This window comes from Dermacentor albipictus, chromosome 4 (genome assembly GCF_038994185.2).
Source record: "Dermacentor albipictus isolate Rhodes 1998 colony chromosome 4, USDA_Dalb.pri_finalv2, whole genome shotgun sequence".
Taxonomy (NCBI): domain Eukaryota; kingdom Metazoa; phylum Arthropoda; class Arachnida; order Ixodida; family Ixodidae; genus Dermacentor; species Dermacentor albipictus.
The window spans coordinates 154,015,363-154,042,463 of record NC_091824.1 but is presented as its reverse complement, the minus strand read 5'-3'; the positions used below and the strand labels follow the sequence as shown (position 1 = coordinate 154,042,463).

Genomic DNA, 27,101 nt, shown 5'->3' with positions numbered 1-27,101 from the left:
GCCTAGTATTATGAAACTTCGAATTTCCGGTTAGGACACCATTTCCGGTTCCAAGAATAATTTAGGTGCAAAAAATCAGTACATTTTGCTAATGACAGGGCTTTTTTGTCTTCGCTCTAAGAAAATTGTCTATATCTGGCTGCAGTGATGTGCGCCGTTGCCGGCAGCACAGATAGCACAGGACCTGTTAAAGATGCACGAGCCACAACGTACAGTGGAATATAGTGCCTGGGCACTTGGAGATTACTGCCGTTTTTCGTGCATTTGGAAAACAGTGACCGTGAACTACTACTTCAGCGGAATACAACAGCTTGTCCCTTTTGCATTCTTATTATGGTGACTGCGATAGCTCTGCTAAGCACCATCGTCTCACCATCGTCTAACAGCAGCCAAAGCGGGAAATTCCCGCAGCGCAACTCCAGGAAGCGGAAACGCCGGAACCGAAAATTTTTAAACCGGAAATGCCGGAAATGCCGGAACCGGATTTGGTGTGAGGGGAAAGGGCGGCGCACAACAAAGGTTGTTAAGCGCGTGAATTAAGTTTACGGGACAGCCCGGCAGGCTGGTAAAGAAGGCATTAACGCCTCGCTGAATTTTTTGGCTACTTCTAGCGACTTTTACTCGCCGACATTTGGCAACACTGACGAGCAACTACGCTGGTACAGTGGCCTAGGCCACTGTAACGCTGGCATGCTTTAACAACATTGTTGTTTTTTTCTTCCTCCATGTTTTTGAAAGTGACGGTTGTCCAGCAAGAAGACCAACTAGCAAAGTTTCGTTTTCTGGAACGAAACAACGACAGTATTCTTATAGGTAACCATTGTCGTGGGAGCATCTAGGCACCACACGCTATCGGCGCAAACTGCACGCAGGTAAGCACAAATTTTATGGTACATGAGTTCGTTGGCGAAGCGGCGCGAAAGTTGTTTCTTGAGTCGCCTTGTCGCATGCATTTGCTTTTGTGTGTGCTGGCAAAGATTGAACACTACGGTTGTACGGTTTTGCCACGTTGTTGCTCGTATGTTACACCGGTATAAGGCTGCGAGTAGTGCATTCATAACGATACCGATGACGAGAAACGTTTATGTAAAATGACAGTGCTTCCAAAATCAACATTTAAGCTGTCGCGAGTTATGTGCGGCTGACAGAGACTTGTTCCGTGCATCGCGCAAGTATGGCTGATAAATGCATATGACAGAGAGGTCTGGGAGGACCTTCTGAACTCTTTTCTGCCCGGGTTGGTTGCACTGCGTGGAAGTGGATGACTTGTGTGGATATGCGCTTAAAGCTTGTGTCCTTGACTGCACCATTTTACGGTGCTGTTTTCTTTATTACCTCTTTATGACAATGAATTCCGGGGTGCGCTATACTGGTCAGCAGTCATGCCATCTGTTGCACCAACTGCATGAAGCAGAAGCTTTTGTGGCTGGTGGTGACTCGCAGATCAGACGAGCTAGAAGCGCTTGTGTAACGGCAACGCTGTTGGAATACTTGCACTACTACAATGAACCGGGTAGAAGGGGCGTATAGCAAATGACGGGCACTGAAAGGCAAACAAGATATTCCATTTCGGGGGGACACTGACGAGACAAACCTGCACCTACTGGTGATTGAGCGTGGCACAGCTGCACTTGAGGTCAAGAAGCAAGGTTAGTGCTCCTGCCTAGTGCTGCTACCCCTATTCATTTACTTTTATACTGAAACAAAACTGCATCAAGGTCCAGGGCCTCCCCTCTGGATCCACCAGTGGGTAGAGCCATATTGATCACTAGTACTGTTGCATTGGAGGGCGCAGTTCAGCCATTCACCTTGCATTAGATCCATTGCATGGCAGCATGATCAGTCAGTCCTGTGGCTGCTGGTGTTCAAGCATTTTTTGTGTACAATAGTGTTGGGAAGCCGAGCTGACGCTAATGCCTCCACATCAGATTTGTTGGTAGCCTGTGGTAAGTGTGCAACTTGGTGCCAGAAGTGGGCATGCATGTCTGCATAGTGTCGTTGCCATAGTGGCTAGCCATCGGCCAGATGCTAGGGGTGGATCTTTTGCTGAGGTAGGACAGCATAGGGGCACTGATGACACCAGATGCCATCAAGAAAGGTAGAACGCCACCACTGACCAAGGGAATTCTTTTACCCAGGGACGAGGCTTGATGACGACTGGGCTTCTTCGATTATGTAGTCCCAGGCTGTCCGCAAACCATCAGCAGCTTTCGTTCTGACAGAAGGGCACACCACATTCACGTGACCAGCTGCCAGTTTACGAAGTTTCAATCGAAAGCACCGTGACTGGATGTCACTCTTTGCTGCTGTCGTCTGCTTGTAGCAGCTAATCTACCATTACTCAGTGAATTCATTAGCGTGGCCTCCACGATATAGCAATCTTGGAGGCCACATTGCGGCACAACCACAATGCTTGCATAGTGGAATTGCAAGCTGAGCACATACTATGTGTTCTTAATGCACAGCTTATGTTGCATGCTCACTTTCATGCCGCTTAACCACTGTAAGCTAGCTCATCGCATGCAAAATTTAGCAAAATTCCCGCATGAATGCAAACAATCATGATTGTATTGCGTTGCCATTCACGCAGAAAGCGAACCATATCACGCCTTTATACAAGAGAACCACGCTGATACGTGTTGAAAAAAAAAAGCGCTGAAAGAAATATAATTACAGGGAACATGTACAGTCCAAAGTAACTAAAAATTTGACAAACTCATCTGTTGTTGACATCTACGTAATGTGAAGTGTTGTACGAATCGTTGTGGCACGAGATGCCATTGCACATTGGGCTGGTTTTTCATGTTCTCGATCGTGAACGCTGGCGCCGGGAAATCATACATAATTGGATCGTGTTAACGAGCTTCTATTGTGAAAGCAACTCATTAGGCTGAGAAAGTGCAGTTACGTTCTGCATGGTCCTCAAAGCTTGCGAGACCTGCCGACGAAAGGCTCAATCACATCACTTATATGCGATGCACGTCTTGGACAGACAGTGCCCATGTTCAATCCCAAAATATCACCGTCGACTAATTGTGAATGACAAAAAGCAAATGCTTAAACTTGTCAACAGGAGGGTTTAGATGGGAACAGCTATTGGGAAAGCTGTGATTGTATACCTAGTCCCTTCTAGCAGCAAGAAACAGCCACATGCAGTGTCATACTTCCTGGCACACCATGCAGCTTCACTCACCTGAAGGACAAAATCCACCTGTTTACAGTAATACCTTGTTAGTATGTACTCAATTAATAAGTAATTCAGGCTTAAATATAGTTGCGATGAATCTCCCACCCTGTTGCCATAGGACCAAATGCATTGGCTGACTGCTTAAGCCTTAGTCGCTTAGCGCATAGTAAACTGTTAGTGTGCAGTGGTTAACTAATTTTTCGGCACATGCAATCATGGAATTGGCAAAATGTCATGCACGCAGACCATAACTAGTGAAATTGCAGCACACGGACCTTTCCCGGACTGTAGTCTCCACTGATAGTGACAACAAAACATGGTAGCCATGATGGGTTTGCTGCTTCCGTAGCTTCTGGTGCTTCCATGTCGTTCAAGACGATGGCATGGAAGTGGATGATGGCCCTTCTGTATTTGGCAGGGCGTGTGCATTGACTGCCATGAGGGCGTTTGCAGAGAAGTAGGGCCTAATGCAGAAACTGGCTCACGGCCTTGCTGAGTTGATGCCATCGTCACTGCAAGGCCGTGATGGCGACAAGCGAAAATTGCATATTTTTTGCTGCCTGCTTGCAAGTAAAACTTGTATGCATGCGTGTTTGTGTGAAAATTAAGACAGTTATTTTGGCTGGTAAGCCTGTAGCCATTCATCTGCCATTGTCAATTAATTAGTACATTGCTTAGTGCATACCTGATCCACGTTCCCTGCCACCTCTGTATTAATGAAGTATTACTGTATTACGCATAACAATGAGCATAACAGGTTTTGCAAAACGCTAAAAAAAAAAAAGAGCATGCATATGTGCTTGACTGCTACCCTTGTCTCTTAGCAAAATGTGAAGACTAAAGTGGCAGAAACTGCACAACTAACTATAAGCTGCACGATGGCACAGAAGGCATGAGAGCTAAGCACACAGTACCTATTAGCCCTGTGGAACGTGAAAAGCATGTTGAAGTACACAGCAATTTTCACAACGTGGCAGTGGACGTCATGCGCACCTTTTTCAGACAGCCATTGTCTGCTAGCTATTTCTACTAGTCCGAGCAAAAGTATGCTGACAGCTGCGAGTTTGCAGACAGTCCAGGAATTCAGCTTTGAAAAACAAACTCAATTCTAGCAGCTGTCAGACTGGTGGGTGGAGCTTCCGAAGTTGCTTGAGAAAATCGAACATGGGAAAGCAGTTCTAAGCAGTCCAGTACTGTTGGGGACAAATAATCAATGAGGCTTACTGCATCCATGCCTGGGACATCATTTTCCTTTGCTTCATGGAATCTGTTGTCTTTTCCTCACAGCCACTCTTCTCCTCCTTTGTCACGCCACAACACATTTTTGTGTATACGCTCTGCACACATGCCTTAATCGTAACACTTCACACCTTCAGAACACCACAAAGTCGCCACTCTCATCGCGTGCACATGGGCTCCAATTAGGAAGGTACTCGTTGCCACACTTCGTCATTGTCATTCTCTTTATTTTTGTCTTTGCTTCATGTGTCTGCATGCGATTGTTTCTACAGTTCTTCACCCACCGCAGCTCACTGTGCATGCACATCACACACACGCACACGCACATGCCCGCATGTGTGTTGGCTACATTGCTTAGAATGGGGTATCTGATGTTCATAATGTATTCACTCAAATTTTATGCCCGTGTCTTGTTCTTGTTTCTGTTCTAGCATATTGTAAGCTGCAGCAGGCAGTCAACCCTTTCTCTTTCTTATTTCTTTTTTTTTTTAGTAGCAAGGCTGGGTGCCTGTATGGGTGCTCATTGCTTTTTTACCTGTTTGATGATTGTTTATGAATATCAGGGTGCACTGCAATCGTCGGCAGTCATGCCACCTGGGTTACTAAGTGCATGAGGCTGAAGCTTTTGTGGTTGGTGCTTACTCGCAGATCAGGTGTGCAGGCAGCTCCTCTGAAAAAGCAAGAATAGAGGAGAAGGGCTGTAAGCTACTTACAAGTACTTGCACTGCTACCATGAGACGGGCAGAAGGGGCATACAGCTATTCAGAGGCACTGAAAGGTGAAAGATCTGTTCCACTTGATGGTGGCACTGATGAGACAAACCTGCATCCACTGCATATTGAGCCCAGACATGAAGCAGCTGTGCAGGAGGTCACGGAGCAAGGTTGGTGTGTTCTTGCTGCTTCTACCGCTGAGCCCTTACTTTGCTCACTGAAGTAAAACTGAATCAAGCTCTTCAGTTCTGTCCTCACTGCAGCGATGAATTTCGTAACGTTCTGTCTAGCAATAAACAGTCAGTTTTTCATTTTTTTTATTTCTTTGCTCATTTATAGATATAAGTGAATAGGTTGTTATTCCACCCTCAACAAAATGTTAGCATGCTTAATGTGCTAAGAAGTTGGATATTTTTTCTTTATTAGCCAACGTGAGAGGGAGGTCTACTTGGTCTGTCTCATTGCACTGCTACTGTGGGAAATTGCTTGTGTAGCCAAGATGGCCAATGACTGTGCATGTTGCTTCTTTTGATCCTGACCTGATCTGGGGGGCCAGGATGGCATTCTGTCAAGAACAGGTGGCACTTAGCTGTCAGTACTAGTGTTCCTCAACATCATTAAAAACAGCTTGACTGGGCACAGGGCCACCAACCATCAAAAGTAATGGCATCATTGGTAGCTGTTGTCCAAGTTGAAGGTTCTAGCAAGAATTTTCTTTTTAAGGTTATTATGCCTGTCGTGTTGTACCATTACAGCAGTAAATAATGTTTACAGGCGTGGCTGCCAATAAGACAAGTGATTGAGCACGAGCATTCTAGCTGCCCGAGTTGCGTGTAGTTGTTACCGACTCATTCTTGACGGATGACGCACATAACTTTGCGAGCTATTGAGGATACCCTGCACTATGATTTTTGTAGGCACGTATGCTTCTTAGAGTTGAAGCAAGGTGTTCAACTTGGTTCATCAAGCCGCTCACTGTGGGAGAAGAGTTAGTTTCTGTGAGAAGAGTTGATGTAGCAGCTTGTGAAGAGAGGCAAGAGTTCTAAAATAAAAGACCTAACAATATTTGCCGGGAAACAGTTACATTATTCACATACTGTGAACCAGACTAGAATTCCATGTACATGAGGCATTGACTACAAGTGCTGTAGCTTCAGAGTGCCTTGCATTAGATCCGTTTAGAGGGACCTTGCAGTAGATCCATTGCACGGCAGCATGATGATTTTGTAGCCTGCTGTGTCAATCCTGTGGCTGCCAGTGTTGTCAAAGTGTTAGGAAGGTGAGGTGACACATGATGCTTCCACCTCAGCTTTGTTGGTAATCTGTGATAGCCATGTAACTAGCTAGTCTAGTTGAGAAATTGTGCAGGTTGACTACTGCTCCAGTCATATGCTGAGTATATTTTGGATAGACTTTGTTTTGCTGTTCCACTAGTTAACAATAGTACTTATCTTGTGCTGGGCTTTTAGAGACTATCGGCACCCTTTGAAGAGTTCATATATAACTGAAGCTAAGCTGAACAATGAGCTGGCAAGATATGAAAATAAATATTCACGAAGTATTTGGTACAACTTAAAGATGATAGAGTATGGTAGAAATTAGTTTCTTGTCACATTTTTATTTAGTTTTCTCTGAATCTGGACAAACAGAATACTTTTGAATGATAGTGTTTTCGGTGTGCAGAAAAAGGCTAATCAAATTCTTGCGCCTTGCTTTGTGTTTATCTTATGTTAAGCAGTATTGTGTATTTGTACAGTGCTGCAGCATCCACCAGTGGCAAACTTTTTCGACCTGCAGCGGCGGCTAGAAAGGCCTGATCCTTTTGCTGACACGACTGTGACATCGTTTAGCTCTGAGGCCTGCTCACAAGGGAGCAAGGTGGGTTGGTTTCATGCTACAATTCTGGCAAGTCGCCTTTAATTTTGCATCTACGTTGTCTTATTTCAATTTTTTAACATTCTGCTACATCTTCAAATTCATGAAGGCTTCATTTTGATCGGATGAAACTGACCATTTCTACCCCTTACTTCTCTTGAAAAGGTCACATCGCAAAAATGTTTAGCAGCTGCAGTTTTGGAACATGTTTAAAGATTCCTTAGGATTATAATCAATCCTCTCTGGTCCAATGGTGCCTGTAGGAATCTTAGCTTTGCAGGAAATATATGACAGTGAGAAAAACAAACAAAACTATTTTCAGAAATGTGAGTGTTGGCAATGACGATTGCATAATTGTTCATTTTTTGCTGCAGATAAATCTGGCTCTCTGTTATATTTCACAAATGTCCATGTGTCGCATCATGTTAAGGTTGCGCTCTATTTTTGGAGCCTGCTGCCTAATGCATATAACCTGTATTGGGTGGCACACAAATGATCTTCGAATGATTTGTGGCCATATTGCTTGCCATTTGGATTTGGAATTCAGGATTCTGAAGAACCATGTGCTGCCTACAAAAGATGTTGTTTTTGGCAGTTCATGAGAAGAACGTTTGTTTCACTACCAATAACACCAGTGGGGTTTTTTATTTATTTTTGCCTGACTTTTTTTTGTTCAGATGCAGGTAATAAAAAATTCTCACTTCGTTTAAAGAATTCAGACCGCAAAGGCTTAACGAAAAACGCTCCAGTATATAGCATAGCCTGATATGTAAAACCTGTCCTATGAAATTATGAGCATGTTTTTTTTTTAAACAGGCACTGGTGGGAAGCGAATGTTCTGCACTGCTTGAATGCCTGCCCTTTAGTTGTTACATGACTTTGAGCAGTTCACAGTTGGATCATCAAAAAATTAAAAAAAAATACGAGGGAATTTATTGCAAATTTTTAGTTGGCCAGTCATGTTTTTAAGTCAATCTCAAGCTTGCCAATTTGAGCAAGGCTTCCAGGTAAATGAACATTTTTGGTTTCCATTGGCAGCGTGAATGCACATACAGAGGCCTGCGCTTGTGCCCTTGTGCGAAGCCCTCTCCCCTTCTAACTCAGTGTTGTCTGACTCATGCCTGCTAGTCCAGACGCACTCATACATGCTTCAGTCGATGATCGGGCATGCTGACCTTATCGGCATTTTAAACCGTGTGAATTATTGCTGTTGTTTGGACGATGCCTTGAAGAACTTGGCTTTGGTTTTTTTTCCATGACAATAATGTTTTTCATGGAGGCGAGCCATGTTAGCATGTTGTTAGCGGTGTCCTTTCTGCTTTTGCCAATTAAGCCATTTTCTTCGCTCATCCATTTCAGAGCAAAGCTCAGATTGTGAAGATAGTTCAGATGGTGAAAAAAAGATTGCCAGAACGGGAGGAGTGAGTACTTTTTATTTATCTCTGGTGGTCTCATTGCCTTAGAGACTCCCTTGAAAAGATACTAAAGGCAAATGTTAGGTCGAGATAAGGTGTTCAATGTCTCAAGGTGCCCATGCTATTGCTTTTTGAAAAGAAAGGGCAGCATCACCTCCTACGTTTTGTTTTGGCACGTGCCATTTATAATATGAAGTTAATTGTATTGCATTTAAAGAAAGAAAATGTACATTTCCAATATTATTGGATTTGCCTACAGAACTCGCTGCATCTATCTTATTGCACTGCTCTGTAGACATACCTTATTGGAGTATGGCATCCTCTCAGCTCAGGCCTCTGACTTCATACTGACAGTAGCACTCAGTAGATTGAGTAGAACATGACATCCCACGAGTACAGGTAGGTGGGAGACACTATCCATCGTTGAGGTATTGTGGACCCATTGGGCATAATTTTCTTAGCAACGAAGTCGTATCTTGTCATGAGGCTAACATTGAAAAGGTTCTGCATGGGCAGGCTGCTTTAGTGTCTGCCTTTATTGCTCCTTTAACCTCTTATAGCTTGAATTTTTAACCCGAAAAAAAGCAGTTATGTTAGACTTCAAGTACCCCTACATATGTGAGCTCAGGATGTTTGAAGTTAGTGTTGCACCATTTGCTGCCCCAGGGTAAAATTTGTAGACTTGTTAGGAGAAAAAAGAAAACAATCTTTGCGTGAAAGGGTGTCTTTATATCTGCACATTTTCTAGCTGTATCTCCCTTGACTTGGAAGATGAATTATTGTGCATGTTATGGCAAGATATCTTGTGTACTGTGCATTAATTGCACGTTAAAGAACACCAAGTGGTCAAAATTAATCATGCCTCATAATCAAACGGGAATTTGGCATGTAAAACTGCAAAATTTAAGCATTGTAATCCAGCTCCCATAAATCTTTTTTTTTTTTCTGTAGCATCTATTTTTTTTTTCTTTTTTGCTCTTGCCTAGCATAATCTGGGTTGTGGCGATGCCTCGGTTGCCACAACAGCACAAGCATCATATTGTTCGCTACATTAGACTTCTGTTAATCCAACTGCGGTTAAATAGATTTTTTGGTTCAGTTGATCCATGCTAAAGGTTGGGCCGGCACCCATACTTTCTGTGGACTTGTTATTTTGACCCAGGAATTGGCTCTTGTCAGATAAATAATACCTTGATGGGCAAGCACACATGTGCCTGATCTCAAAGTGACCACAGTTGTGACCTTAACCGTTGGCTTCGGCAACGTTATCAGAAAGTCAATGCACTGATACTCCATCTCCTGCATAACATGTCGATCTATGGCTTGCTCTTAAACTATAAACCCCATGCAAGTGATCTTGTGCGCAATGGTGACAAGTGGTGTGACAGAGATGACTATCATGTCCACTCGTCACCTGCAAGTCTACCCCCACGTGAGCAGCTGCACTCCAGAGTTGTTGGTATGAGGGTAGGAAATGCACACTGAAATGAGTGTATGAGGGTAGGAAATGCACACTGAAATGAGCATGACGTATGCTCTAATAACTTAAATTAATTTGTTTTGCTCTACAGAGCAACATAAAATATATTGAAAGTTCTTGCAGTAGTTTTGTTTCTTTTTTGTTTTGTTTTGCATGTATCTAAATTTGGCTGTGTCCTCGACGGCTGTAGGCAGTGCATCAACGTGAAGAGGAGACAGCGCAGTATGCTTGGTCTCTTGCTTCAGTTGGTAAACGGTGATGTTAGCACTGGGCTCGCACTTGCAACTGTACAGTGTGTTTTTGGTCTTGAGGTGCAGTGGTGATGGGCATTCAAAACAAACCGAGCAGTACCTTCCAAGAAGAAAACCTGCTTTATTGCAACAATCAAAGGAGTGGTGAAGTAGGGAAGCATGTGTGTAGCCAGTGGGTATCCCATCGGCTAGTCAGTTGCACAGCCTGTTTCCTGGCAGTCTGTATGACAAGCTACAAATCCTAGATAAGGGATTGACGTTAGGCTAGTTGGTGTTCCATTTGGAAGGGGAAAACGGCATGTCTAGATTTCCATAACCGGACGACGAGAACGAGTGCTCTGCTGGCATGTGGGCCCATTTTGTTGCTTAAAGCTGTGGCTCATTGCAGTCACGCACAAAATTGTTTACATGTAGTTTGAACTTCACAGTGTCAAGTGTGAATGGCAAATCTCTATGAATTGTGTAGTACTTACCCAGGCCTAATGCCCACCTTTTTTCCAAGAAAATTGGACCGAATATTGCTTTCAGATTGCAATCGAATATGAAACCGAAACTGCATTGGCAGTGTTAACAACTCGGATTAAATTTCTGTTAACAGACTTGAATTGTTTAGTGTAACCTATTTTGAAAAAAAAAAAAAAAACTAGCTAGTAATTTTTTAGGTGACAATAAAGCCCCCCACATTTTTTAATGTGTGCAGTTTTATACATTGTTTATTGTTGCGTACATGGATAAAGTATCAATTATTTTTGCAAATGGAATAATATTCACACAACTGATTATTATTTTTTAAATAGATTTGACACAACTAGGGACTGTGTTTTGAAACATTCCGTTCCATATTCTATATTAATCATGTGTCATGCTGATTTTGCCATCCCAGCAATGACAATGGTGCGGCGGCCTTAGATCTATGTTTCAACCAATGACGAAGGGCCAGTAGAATGGTTATGATGGGGATCATTATTAAATGCAGTTCCAGGGACCTGTGGCCATAGTAAAAGATAAGCACGCTATGTGAGAGCCCACAAGCAAGCTCAGTGTCGCGCATCATCAGATAAAGCAAGTGAGAAACCTGCAGTAATAAAATATTGAACTGCTTGACTAGATTCTGTTTGGCCTCATGCTCCTTGCAAAAAGAAACGCGTGCACAGCGGTATTGCTGGTTTGTGAGTGCCCATCTGTAAGCACTGTTATCACATGCCTGTGGGAGACCTATGCAGGCAAGCATCTCGTGGTAAGACTTTCAATGACAAGTAATCAGTTTGTTATTGCTACATGTGCAAGAATGACGATTACAAAGCACATAGGTGCGAGTCCATGGCAGTAAGGCTACGTTCACACTTGGGAAACGGTAAGGGGGCGGAGAAACCAAAGCGGCCGGACAATTTTTTCCGCGCATGTGCAAAATGCTCACATTTGTTTCGCCACTGCAGCGGAAACCACTGCTACTTTCGCCCACATCCATCTAGTTTGCGTACGTTTGTCTACATGGTGCCGCTGTTCATCACACTATTTCAAGGCATACGTTCATTCATTGACCCATCAGTTACTAAAAGCTATCATTTCGCGCAACTGCCCGTGTCGTTTTTAACTTTTGTCTACCATGGAAGATAAACGAAACATAGTTTCGATAGCTTTAGCTAGTTGCTTTTCCTAAAAATAGACAATGAACAACGGAAAATGTTAAATTTTACGACCGGATGTTTACATGTTAGTGCAGCTTGCGGTGAAGCAGAACCGTTTTCCGCTTCGCCATGGCGAAAAAATCGGTCCAACGATTTTTTTCGCCGCCTGGTTTTCCGCCCGTTTTTCCGCCTTGACAGGTGGATTTTGTCAAGCTTTTTTCCTCTTCTGCCTGCTCTGAGACCAAGTGTGAACGTAGCCTAAGCTAGGAAAAGCCGAAATACCAAGCTACCATGGTAGCAGACACCATAGATTGATGTGAAAATCGGTTATAATGCAAACCGAGGGGTGGCAGCACAAAAAGAATTTTTCTTGAAGTTGCGGAAGGTCGCAGCACCTTTTAAGCAATGTTAGGTGGCACTTAATTCAGAAAAGGTGCATTCTTTTTTTTTTCATATCTTTGGTCGTCACCATACATGTATTGCCGTGACGATCTGAAATTTGATTCTGCCACCGTATATGCATGGCAGTTACCCTCTAAGGTATGAGCTAAGCATGGACAACCATCCTGTTTACAATCATTGTGGAGTCATTCGAGCAATGCTCAATTCCATTAGCAATCGACCACACGGAGGTCGACATGTGGCTCATAAAAGAGCTGTTTGTGAGTAAGGATGGTAGACATTAAGTGTAAATAAACTTCCATTGTGTGAAAGTAAACTCTCTGGTTTTTACCTTCTCCTGAATGACAGAATCTGAGGCATGCTACATTTTTCTAGTGATAAAGTGCACATGAAATTTCGCTGCTCATTTTCTACTTTTAAGCCAGAAAAACTGGTTGCATGTTGGAATAGAGGAAATATGTACTGCCAAATAAAGCAATGTCTGCTGCTGACCACTTCAACTCGAAGCATGCCTTGCTTTTGCTGAAGGTCTCCTTCCCTTCCTGTTCATATCAAACTTTTCTTTTTCTTTCTTTAGCTATCTCTGTAAACTAAAGGTGGTGCGACCAATTTGTTTTCTGGCAACTTTCTACGCTTTCTTTCTCGTGAAAGTAAGCTGAAAGCAGTGAGTCCTTCACAGCTCTTGCCTGACCTGCCTGCGCCACTGTTAGCATAGGTACGTGGCCCAAAATGACATTGCCAAAAAAGTGTGGGCATTGGCTATGACGACAAAGCAATCTTGATATGAAAACTTTCGATACAGAATTCTGGAAACCTGCCACGGGTAACCCAGTGGATACGGAAACGTGCTGTTGAGCTTAAGGTCCCTGGTTTGACCCCGGCTGTGGCAGCTGCATTTCAATGGAAGCAAAAGGCAAAAGTGCCCATGTACTTGGATTAGGTGTCCATGAAAGCACTAAAGGTGATCAAAATTAATCCAAAGTCCTCCACTCTGGCATGCCTCACTCATATTGTGGTTATTGCCCATAAAGCCCAGAATTATTTTTTTAATTCAACATAGTCATCGTCTGCCCTTTAATCTCTGACTCCCACTAGAATCCCCTTCTTTCTCCTCCTCATCGCTCTTCATTGTCTTCTCCAACTATTCAGGAGCAGACCGCTTCATATTTTTCTGCTAGAACTAAACCAGGGAGTGTTAGCCAGTGCCACTACTCAAGGCCTTGACGGCGGATGTGGAACATCCTTTCTGCCACTAGCATCTCGTGTTAAGTGATCTGAGGCGGGTGTCATCTGCCATTTAATCTCGAACTCCCACTATAATCCCCTTCTTCCTCTTCCTGATCGCTCTTCATCATCTTCTATGACTATTCAGGGGCAGACTGCTTCACTATCCCGGACTTCACTGTTCACACCTCCTGGTGTAATATATTTGAATGCATTACTGATGGAGGTGTACTCTGCCCGGAGCCTCCCAAGTACCAGATGGTCTTCATGATACCACACTGCGCGGCAGTTTTGATTACTTGAAAGGGTACATAGAACTTGTCATTGGAAGTTCCAGTTCCTTTCCTTACTAGAATGTGGTTGCCAGGTTGCATGTCCGATATATCGCTGCTGCGTCTTCTGTCAAACCTTTTCTTCATTAGATTTTTATATGCCTCTTGTTGTTTCGTGCTTTTCTTGCGCTTGGAAAGCTTTAGATTATCTAGAAGGCCCAGTTTGCAGTCTGCTAGAAGTGCGGACACAGTCCCTGAAGCAGTGAAAAGGGGCTACATCCAAGACCACTCATGCAAGAATGGTTGTGATGTCTCGTAGCATCTTTGAGGCAGCACTTCCAACCACCTGGAAAGCTCGGGTGCATTTTTATGTAATGTTTTATCTCTCGCACGGCACATTCAGCAAGGCCATTAGCAGCTGGGTGATATGGTGAACAAAACTTCATTGTCATTCCTTTACCTTCCGCCCACATTGCAAGCTTCTTGCTCCAAAAAGCAGGCCCATTAATGCACACTAAGTTATTTGTGTCTGGAAAACACCCAGCCTTCAGAAGAGCGATGACACTGTTGGCATCTTCCTTTCCTACCCTGGCCATAGCTATCCTTGTACATTCATCAATAACCGGCAAGAAACAGATGGCACGTCCGGTTATAGGTTCTGGTATCATCCTTCATACCTGGCCACTTAAATCTCCTGAGCAGTTCATTGTACATGAGCAGAAACCATCGTGTCCACCTAAGTCTGGGTTGTCATGGTAGTGATGCAGTATCTTGGGTACAGTTGTAACTGGAACATGGTATTTGCCAACTTCATTTCTTTGGTACCGTCCCAGAGCTTCATGTGATTAAATCCTTGAGGATAGTCAAATGCGTTCGGTACTAGTAACCTGAACAGTGTGTCAGTGTTGGTGAGTAGAAGACTGGGATGACAGCAAATGACTAAGTAAAACTGTTGGAGATAGTAATTTACCCATCTAGCGATGCGTCCTCTTGGTTGTGTCATGCCAAGAAGGTGAGTCAGTGGCTGGTGATCTCTGGAAAGGGTGAATTTTACCCCTTCTAGGTAGGTTTTAAAATGCTACACAGCTTTCAAGACAGCTGGTCCTTTTTCTGTTGTAGAGCAGTTGATTTCAGCTGGCTTCAGTGTATAGCTTAACACTACAAACAAATACCTCACAATGTGGATTGGAAAATGGCGCCATGGTAGCTCAATTGGCATGAGCATTGCATATGTAATGCGAAGATGTGGGTTCGTGCCCCACCTGTGGCCAGTTCTTTATTCGCTTTAATTTCCCCTAATTAATAACTCCTTTAATTGAAATAATAAGTACAAGTAACTTCCCCTATGTTGTCCTTAATGTCTGTTTGCTGGCTTGGAGAAGTATGGGAGAGGCCTTTGCCTTGCAGTGGGCGTAACCAGGCTGCTGCTGCTGCTGATGATGATGACACGAGATGCCTGGTGGAGAAAGGATGTGCCACGTCCACCGTGAAGGCGCTGAGCGGCGGCACTGGCTAACACCCCCAGGTTTAGTTCTAGCAGATAAACATAAATACCTCAGAAAGTAGATGGGAAAACCGCGCCGCAGTAGCTCAATCGGTAAAAGCATTGCATGCGTAATGTGAAGACGTGGGTTTGTGCCCCACCTGTGGCCAGTTATTTTTCATCCACTTTAATTTCCATTAATTTATGGTTTCTTTAATTCATTTAATAAGTACAAGTAATTTCCCCTATGCTGTCCTTGTTGTCTTTGTTGGCTTCTTATGATACCTTTCCAATTTGGGAGCTCAGAACCAGTGTCATTAAAGGGTCCTGAACTACCCCTTGGGCTTGGTGAAAAAACACAGCCTGAGGATTGTATATACTTATGAAAACCTAAGCCAAATTTTTCAGTCATGCTTGGTGTGTGGAGCTGTCCAGTGGAGCGGGAAGTCGCTCATTTCTCAAACACTCTTACCAAAGAGGCCTTCTGACCCGTTTTGAAGCTGCCTGTAGCTTTCATATGCCATCATATGCACGATTCCCATTATACGGCTGTTATTGGCCGATAGCAGACATTACTCAAGAAGGGCGTGTGGATCAGTGTGCTTATCCCTATTGTAACTGTGTATATTTGTTGATACAGTTTAATAAATAAGCTGAGCTAAGCAAAAATCTGTTTGAAATTGAATTGGGTACTTATGGAAGTACGACTATCGTACTATAATGCTGACTGTTGTCTAATGCTCAACTGTGCCCGCCCACCCGCTGTAGGAATGAAAGTTTGGCCACGTTGCTTATCAGCATCGCAGCCATCGGGTCTTGCTAATTTCGATTAGTTTTGAACACTTGACTAGCCTGAAACCATGCAAAACTTGAGGTATGACAACAAGTAAGTGTGCCAGTGCACGCTTGCTCCTGGCCGCTCTGGGCTCTACTCGCGTACAACTTTCTGCGGCTATGAAGGGAAAGCTACGGGTGCATAGCTGCTGCATATGTGTTACCGTGCCAAGTAGTCAAGCAGTGTTGACAGTGTTTGGTTGCTTGGAACAGATGCTGAATCAACACAGCTCCCATGTGCGACAATTTTGCATTTGCACAGAAACGGAAGAGAAAAGCCACAAAATAAGTAAACTTTTACACTCAGTGGAGTGTTCTGTCTTACTTCACTGTTGCTAATAAGGTGCTTATGTTTTCTCTTCTCTAGCCTAAACTGACATGGACTAAAATACGGGACTCTTTTCAGAAAGGCTCTCACTTGTGTGCGCTTTGCCTCCGTAGCTTTCCCTTTATAGCCGCAGAAAGTTGTCCGCTAGTATATGTGCCTTGGCGTACTTCGCTTCATATTGAGCTACTGTGCAAGATGTCCAATTTGGATGTGACTACTGTCACTTGGTCAGGTTGCTGTTGGTCAAAGCCGGCCCACAGAACGTATCACGGCAAGACTGGAGCACATGAGTGCGGGTGTGCACTCCAGCCCTGTCGAGCACATAGTTAGGCACTAAATTTGCATGTAGCTGGTCTGCAACGTAGCGTAGATATAGCAGCTGTCACGATGAGACGGCTTGCTAAGGACAACTGCATGCTCTGATTCAGAATGGTATCTTTGGGGGACGTGACTCAAGGCCCAAGTGCCAACTTCTTATGTACAAGTTGTCTGCTGCCCGAGTTGCATACCCTCGAGTTGTCACCATCATGGTCGACTCGTTATGTTAGGAATTCTTTCAGCACGAGTCCACAGTGCGGGATTCATTGCTTAGCTGTTGTGCATGCTGCCGACCTGCTTGCACGAGTGAACATAAAGATGAAATTTGTTCGACCTTCGTAAATTGTGTGATTGCCATAGAGACAAGTGTGAAAGGAAATGTTCTACTCATGCAACCTGGTGTGAGAATAGCTGCACTTAGCTATCTAGTACACTGTAGCTCAGCAAAGCGACGAGATCAAGTAGGTTTAAAAAAGCTGAGGGATAGCCTCTGAGTTAGCTGCATCGGAGGCACCAAAATCGTAAATAGCGTTGTCTGTGTGAACATCAAACATAAAATTTGAACTATGCGCCACGGTGATCAGTAGGTCTGTTGTGGGCACTGCCACGTTACGCTGTAGCATTCGCAGTGCAAGGCATTGAAGAAGGACGGGGAGCACCTCAAAGGGGACCAGAGGTGATCTTTGATTGCCAATAACTCCGCTTCTGCTGAATGTGAAGTATGTCCTGCTGGAAAGTATTTCCGGAATAGTGTACTTTAACGTCAAATGCAATTATCGACTTTGTTGAAAAGCGGTCCTGGACCCATTTGGGATTGCAACCGTTGGCTTGACACAGTTGGATTGACTAGACCATGCCTCAAACTGCATGTGTGAGCAATTGTTAATGTTCACAAACACACTGATTGCTGAATGTAGTCTCGAGAAGGCCTAGAATGAAGCTGTAGTAGTATGCCATTTCTAGCCAATCCTTGTGCTTATGTGTGCAGGCAGGAGATCTACAGACACGTGGTTGACCTACGCAGGTTGCAGGGTGGCTTCTCGCATATGACGTTGAATGCCATTGTCGCCCTTGTACTCAGTCACATGAGGAACATTGCATACGGTGAGTGTGTTTATGCTTCTTTATTTGTGGCATTGTGACGATAACTTTGGCCAATGTGTAATGTCCGTGCAGTGCTGCCAATCCCAGGGAAATTTCCCTTGATTTACAGATTTTTGGCCTTTAGAGAAAAAGGAAATTTGTTCAAATTTAGGGGAAATTTGCACTAAGATCTGGAGAAAAGAACAACTCGGAGACGTGAGAAACCACTGTCTGTGACACCATGATGACCGATAATTGGAACTGCTGACTGAACAGCATGGTTTGATTTCAGTTGCTACAAATTGCCTTTGCATTACCATGTGAAGGGACTTATGGTCGTCCTGCTTTGCAGTGAATGCATCTTGCCAAGTAAAGGACAAGGTGCACATACTCTGGGCTTGATAATTGAGCACAATTGGTTGTTGTTTGTACCTCTTGCTGTGCTGTCAACTTGTGTGTCTTTTGAATTAAATATTTATCGGTAACCAGAGGTACAGACATAGGCTTCAACACCAAATGCGGGCACGTTTACCTAGCGCTTAGCAAGGCAAGCTGGTCAGGGTACAGCCCAGCCTACTTTGCACGCAAATTAACCTGGAACTGCCCGTAGGCAGAGCAACCTTAGACAGAGTGCTATTGTAGAATCCCAGTGCTCACGTGTTAAGGTGAGTTTAGGTGTGGGTGAAGGTGATGCAGTTAGTCTGCTCGGCCTAATGAGCAACTTGAAAGTGTTATCAGGCCATCTTGAAATCTGTGAATCGAGCAGCCTTTGACAGTGCTAGCTTCTACCAAGCACATTGAGAGAGCTTACACTGTTCACTGCACGCGACGATGATAATGTGCTGCCAACAGCGCAGCTGTCTAGTGCGAATTTCTTGCGGGTTCTGACAAAACTTTCGTGTTAGACAGCATGGCATCATTTGAAATTCTGGCAGACCTAGCTGCGTGAAGTGTAGATGTGTTAAGCAGTTAGAAACTTTTTGCCATTTGCTAGTGGTAAAAGGCCTTCAGGCGGTCTTTTCAGAGTTCAAGTTATCGGTTGGTGACTACATAGACAAATGTCTCTTACATTTGTAACCTCCTTATTTCAGGTTGTGTGTATTAGTATGCAACAGACCTTTCTTAATTACGAGATACCGTCTTTGACTGTAGTGGATTCAGCCTTTTGCAAGAGCTGTTATATTCTTCCTATTCTACACTCCCGAGAAATTTAAAGGTGTCCTGAACCACTCCTCGAGCTTAGTGAAGAAAGTCTGTGGATAGCATATGCTGCTGGGAACATCTCAGCCAAATTTTGCAGTCATGTGCAACGTGTGGGGCTTGCAAGCGGAGCACAGCTACCTTTTTCTTGAATGCTCTTTTCAACAGAAGCCGGCTTCTTATTCTTTTCGGGCTGCTTTATTTTGTACTATAGCAGATTTCCTTACGCAGCTGCTATTGGCCAAAAACTGATATCAATTAAGAAGGGTACTTGGATCAGTGTGCTTCTTCCTACTGTTACAGCGTACCGTATTTACTTGATTCTAAGCACCGCCTTTTTTTCACGATCGCGATGCCCAAAGTGAGAAGGGGTGCTTAGATTAGAAAAATCTAGAATACCCCCCCTCCCTCTTTTCGCTGCGACATCACGACGAGATGGATGCGAGAAATAACATTTTATTTTACAAACATTCAAAAGAAAAATCGGTGTAGACAATGAACCCACCGCTTGTGTAGGATGCTCACTCACTATCACTGCCACTTGAGTTCATCGCACTGTTTGAACAGCTGCTCTCAGTATCCCACAGCAGGTCGTCTTCCGTTCCGTCGAAGTTGTTTGTGATCGAGCACTCCTTAAATTATTTGACCACAACGTCCACTTGGACCCTCTTCCACGCGTCTGAAATCCACTTTGCGATGGTTGATGGGAACGCTTTCTGCAGCTTTCCCGTCGGCGTCTTCTTCCGGTCAGGATTTCGCACCCACTCTTCGTGCTCCTGTCGGAGATTGGCTTTGAATTGCTTGTTGACTGAAATGTCGAGAGGTTGCAGCACTGGCGTCATGCCACCTGGAATCACAACCACGTCGCTATTGATGTTACGAATCCCGGCCACGGCGGCCGCATTTCGATGGGGGCGAAATGCGAAAACACCCGTGTGCTTAGATTTAGGTGCACGTTAAAGAACCCCAGGTGGTCAAAATTTCCGGAGTCCTCCACTACGGCGTGCCTCATAATCAGAAAGTGGTTTTGGCACGTAAAACCCCAAATATTATTATTATTATTGATGTTACGAAGCTCTGTCTTTACCTCCGGAGTCAGATGGCCGCGAAACGCGTTCAACAGAAGCATCGACCGTGTGCCTGCAGGTCCGCTGAGCAATGTTTCTAGAGTGAGCAAGTGCGTTTGGCGGCCTTGGCTACGCGGTCTTCCTCAACGTTACTAGACTAGCTTCAGTTGTAAAACTCTCCGCCCGCGCGCTTACAGCCGGTGTCGCCACTTCTGTGACAGCCGCCAGATGGCAGCGCCGTTCCATCGGGCTCCACTGCAGACGCCTCGCCGCAGCCTTCAGCCCGTGCGGACGGGCAGTTTGCGCGTGTTTCACGCTCGCTGGCGTTCTCCCTTGTCCGAATTAGTGATACCATGAGAAAGCGGTATCCACCTACAGCAATAAGATTTATCGGGCCAGTTGGTTCATACTGTAATAAGGGTAAACTGCACGAAAGAAAGAAACGCATAGAGCGAAGCGCGGAAGCTGTGTTTTTTCCTGCCGTCTTAACGTTTCGCACAGTTTAGGCTCAGAAGCCTGAACATTTGGCCAAAGTGTATGATTAGAATGATCTTCATCCCCACCGAGGCTTCTCGCCACGCCAAAGAAGCGCAACAAAAAGAAAGATGAGGTCAGTCTTTGAACACACAAGCCACACACACACACAAAAAAATATCATCTGCTCTTCCACTCCGTGAAGATGGTTAACCAGCGAAGCTGAAACGTGCGGCCCGTGTTTATCACTGGGTTAATCTAGAGGATTCATTAAAGTATTTCTGAATTATGCGGTAACACACACAATCGGCTGCGACTGAGAGAACGACGTCACTGACGATATGCCCGTAGTCCGCCGTTGTCGCTTGCGTTCGATGTCTCGAGTTTGCTCGGAGGCGTGATTAGCTGCTTTCGCCCGATTTGCGATTATTCAAAATTAAGTTTCTTCAGAAATTAAATCTATCCGTTACGTAAGACAATGAGTGGCTCATACTGCCTTAAGCAATGGCCCCTCCCACCGTAAACGCGGCCTCCCCATTACGATGACAGAAGTGAAATTCTACGCTGGAATGATGAACGGCAACGCAGCCAGCTGTGGAAGACGACGATGAACGTAGGAGCAGTGGCACGAGCGCGTGTGCCGGTCGGCACAGGGAATAGCCGAATTCATGGCCGTGGTGCTAGCATTACGCAAATTAGGACCATCAATTACGTCAGCCGTGATAGTTACTGATTCTTTATCATTGTGCTCATCCCTTACTGCGTGATTCTCGCATGATGAGGACATTTCAATCATTGGTACCTGGTTACTTGAGAAGCGTGCGTTTGATTTGGGTGCCCGGCCATAAAGGACTAATCATTAATGAAATTGCAGACTCTCTAGCCAAGGCATCGATAAGTGGCCCGATTCTTCCTTGCTGCCCTTTGACTACTTATGTAATTGCAGCTAGATTTCGCAGGAGTATCATTATACAGTCAGTATCAGGCTCCGAAATTACTAACTCTGTGGAGTACGGACATCTCCTGCACCCTTGGAACAGAGATTTTTGCCGAACACGGAAAATTGAAGTGTCCATCACGAAGCTGCGCTGCCGTATACCTGCATTGAACTTCTAACTCCACAGGTCTGGTCTGGTCCCCTCACCACTATGCTCATTCTGTGGCGAAGCGGAGACAATCGACCATTTCTTGTTGTCTTGCCGACGTTTTTCTATTATAAGAAAACGACTACTCGAAATCCCGCTTCGCTCTATTGGTCTGGCTTTATCAGTGCCTGTGATCCTATCTTTTGGAGCCTCCATTGTTGGGTTCAGCAACAGAAATGTTTGCTTGGCGATCCAAAATTACCTCATTGAAACCAATCGATTTCCATGTTAGATTGATCGTTCTCCCTCCCAACCATAGCTTTCTTTTATTTCTTATCTTTTATTAATTATTATTATTATTATTATTGTTGTTGTTATCTTATACCCGGTTTTCATCTGATTATTTCTTTTTTCTCCAAACACAAAACGTTTACTTTTAAACTCACACGTCCAAATTGTTAACTCCCTTGTTATCATTATTATTTTAGGCACCTAATTAAACCGCCCGATTCTTGGCCAATCCCCCACTGTGGGTATGTGCCACGGCCACTCAGGACAACAACAACAACAACAGAATCGCTCTGTTCCACGCCGAGCGAAGCGTCGCATTGCTGGCGGCACAGAAAAAGCAGCGCGCCGAACTGTCGACATCGTTCCGATAGCCGCCTATGCAGCCAGGTGCGCAGCACCTCGGCATCGTCTGCTTATATTCTCAACAAACTCGGCGAAAGCTACAGTTTCGCGGATTACATGCTTGCTGAAATTCGCCTTCAACAACGAACCACACAATACGCTGCACCGCGCGCTTAGTCCGGCCCGCCCGCGTAGCCGGCTAGTGAGGAAGTGAAGCCGGGCGCGACTGCAGCGCCACGAAGGCGCGGGCGGGTGGCGGTTCCGCGCAACGGCGCCGAGTTTTAAAACTGAAGCTAGTCTAGTAACGTTGGTCTTCCTAACAAATAGGGGGGTGCTTAGATTCGCAAGCAAACTTTTTTCCTAACTTTTTCCCGCAAATAGAGGGGGGGGGTGCTTAGAATCGCGAAAATATGGTATATTTATTTATGGAGTTTAACAAACAGGCTGGAGTAAGCGAAAATCTGCTTTCGAATTTCAGTAAGAATTGTGTACTTCCAGAAGAAGCTGACTAGCATCTGCTTACACTCAGCTGCGGCCACCATCGTAGAAATTAAACTTTGGCCACCCTGCTTTAGGTGTTGTAGCCACTGGGTCTTGCTAATTTCCACTAGTTCTGAACATTCAACTAGCCTCAAACCACGCGAAATTTAAGGCCAGTGCACACTCACTTTTGGCCACTCCTAGTTAGGTGCCTTGGCAGACTTTGCTTTGCATTGAACTATTGTTAGAGCTTCAAAATGCACAAGTTGGATGTGGCTACTATTCATTGGTCAAGCTGGTTGGTGCAGGTCAAAGCCGGTCGGTCTGCACCATGTAGCATGGCCAGACTGGAGCTTATGAGCGTGAGCGTGCACTCAAGCCCCTTCGTGCACATAGCAAACGCTGCGCATATGCGCAGCGGTTGTATGTAGCTGCATAATGTAGTTGCATACCGCAGCCGCTGCAGGGTGCTGTGACAAGGCCGTTCGCTGAGTGCACTGCACACCTGCCAACCCTCCCGATTCGCCCAGGGGGCTGCCATTTTTTTACTGAACTTTCCGATTGTGCGATCACTGTCTGATATCTCCCGAAAAGTGGTCTCTGTTCGCACAATAATGTTTTTTGCGAAACCGGCACCATGGAATCTACAGCCGCATTGTAATCATCGGCATCACCAACAATGGCTGCACTAGCACCATTGGTATCATCGACTAAGCAGCCGACTATGGCACCTAGTAAGCTGACTAAAGCCAGAGCTAATGTAGCTCTTGCATTTCATGCATGCCTTCCTCCGCGCTGCATTGTTGCTACTTGTGTGTATGATTAGCGTTGGCTAGGCCGTGCGTGTGCGGTGCACCATGTAAAGTTAGAATCCTTGTGTGCTTGATGCCGTGGCGCTATCAAAGACCAAGAAAAGGTATTTGCAGAAGTTGTGCAATCTTACATTTCTGAATTTCTGTGCTTTTTGACATCAAGAAAAGGAGAAAATTTTGCATTTTGTACAACATGTGGATGCGATGTCAGCGTGTCCCACGGTGGCAAAGGCGACTTGAAACTGCACGTTTCCATGGCGAAGCATCAAAGCTATGTTCGCACCGCTGAGCACCAAGACAACATAGTGAACTTTCTCCGGAACAACTGCGACGACAGTGTCATACATGTGGAGTGCCTGTTTACGGGATTCCTCGTCGAACACAACCTATCCATTAGTGTCAGCGACCACGTTGGGCCTCTTCTACGGAAAATGTTTCCGAAATGCAACGAGGCTAAGTGTTATGGATGTGGACGCAACTCTGAAACGCAACTTTGAAGAATGCGGAGGTGGCCGACTTGAAATTCATTTCACAGGCATCGCTCATCAGTCTTCATTTCTTTATTCAGTTTCCCTCAGCTGCTGCCCCGAGATTCCAATGAATCTGCTTAAGACGCTTTAGATGCTCTCAAAGCCGAGTTTGCCACACTACAGGCGTACAGTGTTCCAGAGGACATTCTGAATCAAGAAAGGTGGGATGTGCAGTGAGTGGTCTATGGTTCGAAAATGAAAAACTGATGGAAAACATGTTTCACCGTGTTGCTAAGGTTATGCTGGATTTACTCATGATACCGCATAGCTACGCAGAGTGTGAGAGCATTTTTAGCAAAGCGTGAAAAACTTGGACTGAATTCCGCTCATCGATATGCAACACAACCCTCTAACACCTGCTGCTAGTGAAGGGCGGTCACTCTGGACCATGTTTTGAGCAAAACTACTCAGACAAATTTTTGAAGTGAGCAAAATCTGCTACTGCAAGGTCCCTGCAAAAAGACTTGTCGAACACTGCCTGAAAGTTTCAACGGAACCCCCCGCCCCTCCGTTGGCACGAATAAAAAGGCTCCCGATTTTCGATCTCGCGAGGTTGGCAGGTATGGCACTGTGGCTCGCTGAGGACAACCGCGTTTGGGTAAAGTTTGGCATGTCATAGGCGCCAAAAATCTGAAATGGCATCATCTACATGAACTCCCAAAATCAAATTTTACCTGCGTGCCATGGTGACGTTCAGCAGGTGGTTTTGGTAGGCCCTGCTCCACATTAGCCTTCGCAGTGCAAGGCATTAAAGCACTGCGACTGGGATCATATACAAACTTTGATTGGCAATAACAGCTTCTGATGAATGCATGAAGTACCTCTTGCGGCAAAGTAATTCTAAAGCAGTCTGTGTTAACTTCAAATACATTTCACGACTTTGATGAAAAGGGGTTCAGGGCCCCTTTAGTACTGCTGAGAGGGACTCTGTCTATATGGTGTACCCTACACAAACGTCAGTTTTCTTTCCTCTTTGTTTTATTCTTTCTGTGTCCCTCTACATTCTGCTGCATGCAAAGCACGGCATTCAACTATTTTTGTCGACTCACTTCTGCTTTGCTTATTCAGTATATGGGTAATTGCTAAATGGTTCAAGTCAACATGGTACTCAAAACTCTCAAAACAACTGGAAACATGTGGCTGGCCAGCTTGCACGAAATGTGTAAGAGCAAGGTGTTTACAAGCAAATGCAGAGAGCATCTTATTTGACTTACCAGTGACAACTTCTTTAGGGGCAGCAGACATTTATATTGGATTTGCAGTTTTGTAATCATTCGCGTGTGCACTTACTACTTTTGAAGGGCAGGCTGTAGTGCTGTTGTGAAAAGTCCTTGCAGCAGGCATGTCGCAGCACTTGTTTAGAGTGGCGTGGGGACAGTTGAGGTTCCAGTCTTTCAGTAAAATAGGCAGTTTTGAACCTCAATGATAGTTTAGATGACTTCCTCATGTGTTGTATTTTATGATAAACATATCGTGTCCACTGTTGCTGCTTTGTTGCCTTTGTGTTGTAGTACTACCGCAGTAGCCAGTAATGCTGAGACAAGGTTTTGTGACTTTAGAAGACAACGAAGTTCATTTGTTTGCACACTCCATGCCACTTGAACACTAATCGTGACAGCAGGCACCGTGCCATAAGATGGTGCATCAAAGCAGTGTGCCGCGTGCTTTCGTGGTCCGTATGCCTCTGCTCACGGGTGTACAGTGTATTGCCGCATTGCTGTGACGTTGAAGAACACAGTTGCAAAACTGTGATTCACATTACTAATTTTTATTGGGCGAACTTGTGCCCACAAAAGTGACACTCGAAGCACTACAGTAGCGGCAAGCACAGTCGGCAAGCATCATAATTTGATCTGTGGGCTGAGCACGTTGACTTTTATACATGCCTTGTCGTAGGTTTTAGCATAATTGCTGGTGCCTGTGTGCCCTCCATAAAGTTTTACACAATTTGCGTTTCGCAAACATTCAGGTTACACATCTCGTGACAGCAGACAACGTAAAGTATCATCGATAACATCTGAGAAACTTTCGAGACATGCAGACGCTTCCTGTGCCAAGTGATAACGTTTAACATTGCTTAGCGAGTCGAAAGTGTTCATTGGAGAAATATAGACAAATGCATATGTCAGTATCAAGCAGTGTAACCAATTTCTGACTTTTTTCACATTTGGAAACAATTTTGATGCTTGCTCAGTGACATTTATTTCTTTGTGTTTGTTTTTATTTGTGCCTAGATGCGGCGTCTACAATCAAGCCTGCTACCTAAGTCATCATGCAGCTTGTGCTTTGGCCACATCCTTTTAGAATGGTCTCTGTAGTGACCAAACATTTGTTGATGTTTTGTTTTTACTGAACTCGCCCTGAGATGGGTTATGTGACTGTGATACCTGTATATAGACCGTCTTCTTTGGTGAAAACATGCAATATATGCCCAAGGTTCATTTTTATTGAATCTGAAGTGTTGCTGTTGTAATGAACCATTGTTACCTTGATGATCTTAGCTATGTTGCTTAGACAATGGTGCCGCTGCAAAAGACTGTTTTCAATTACAGATGTTAGCGCTATGTGTATAGACATGCATGCTTGACTTGAATAAACATTTCATTATAAAGCAAGCCCTTCTTTGCCTCTTCGACTTTCCTTATGCTGCTGATGCTGTCCTGCCAATTGGCCGGTAGTGGACATAGTACAAACAAGCATCAGATATACAGTTAAACATCGGTATAACTAGGTTGGTAAAACCAGCACTTCTTTATATCTAAATTTTGTTATATTGAAGTGCAACATTTTATGTGAATATATAGTTGCCGTTGAATTTTTCTTAAAGGGTCCTGAACCAGTCCTTGGGCTTCGGGAAAACACGCAGTCCACAGAGGGCATACACTGCGCAATACATCCGTCACATTTTGCAGCCATGCGTGGTGCGTGGAGCTCGCATATATCACTATTTTCAAATGACGATTTCTCCTTACCTGCTTCGAAGCTACCAGCTGCTAGCATATCTAGTCATATGCAAGGTTCTCCTAGATCGTTGCTATTGACTGATAGCTGGCATCAATAAAAAAGGGTGTTTGGATTAGACTGCCTC

At 44.6% G+C, this 27,101-nt stretch overlaps 1 protein-coding gene across 1 annotated transcript; it reads left to right on the top strand.

The window, feature by feature from the left end:
- The first annotated feature begins 530 nt into the window (after window positions 1-530).
- LOC135903787 (uncharacterized) lies at window positions 531-26,628 on the top strand. Its single transcript, XM_065434189.1, has 6 exons — window positions 531-872; window positions 5,075-5,309; window positions 6,896-7,017; window positions 8,374-8,435; window positions 17,638-17,753; window positions 26,248-26,628. Exons 2-6 carry the CDS (start codon window positions 5,159-5,161, stop codon window positions 26,277-26,279), a joined length of 483 nt encoding a protein of 160 aa, XP_065290261.1. The 5' UTR covers window positions 531-872; window positions 5,075-5,158; the 3' UTR covers window positions 26,280-26,628.
- Window positions 26,629-27,101: the final 473 nt, after the last annotated feature.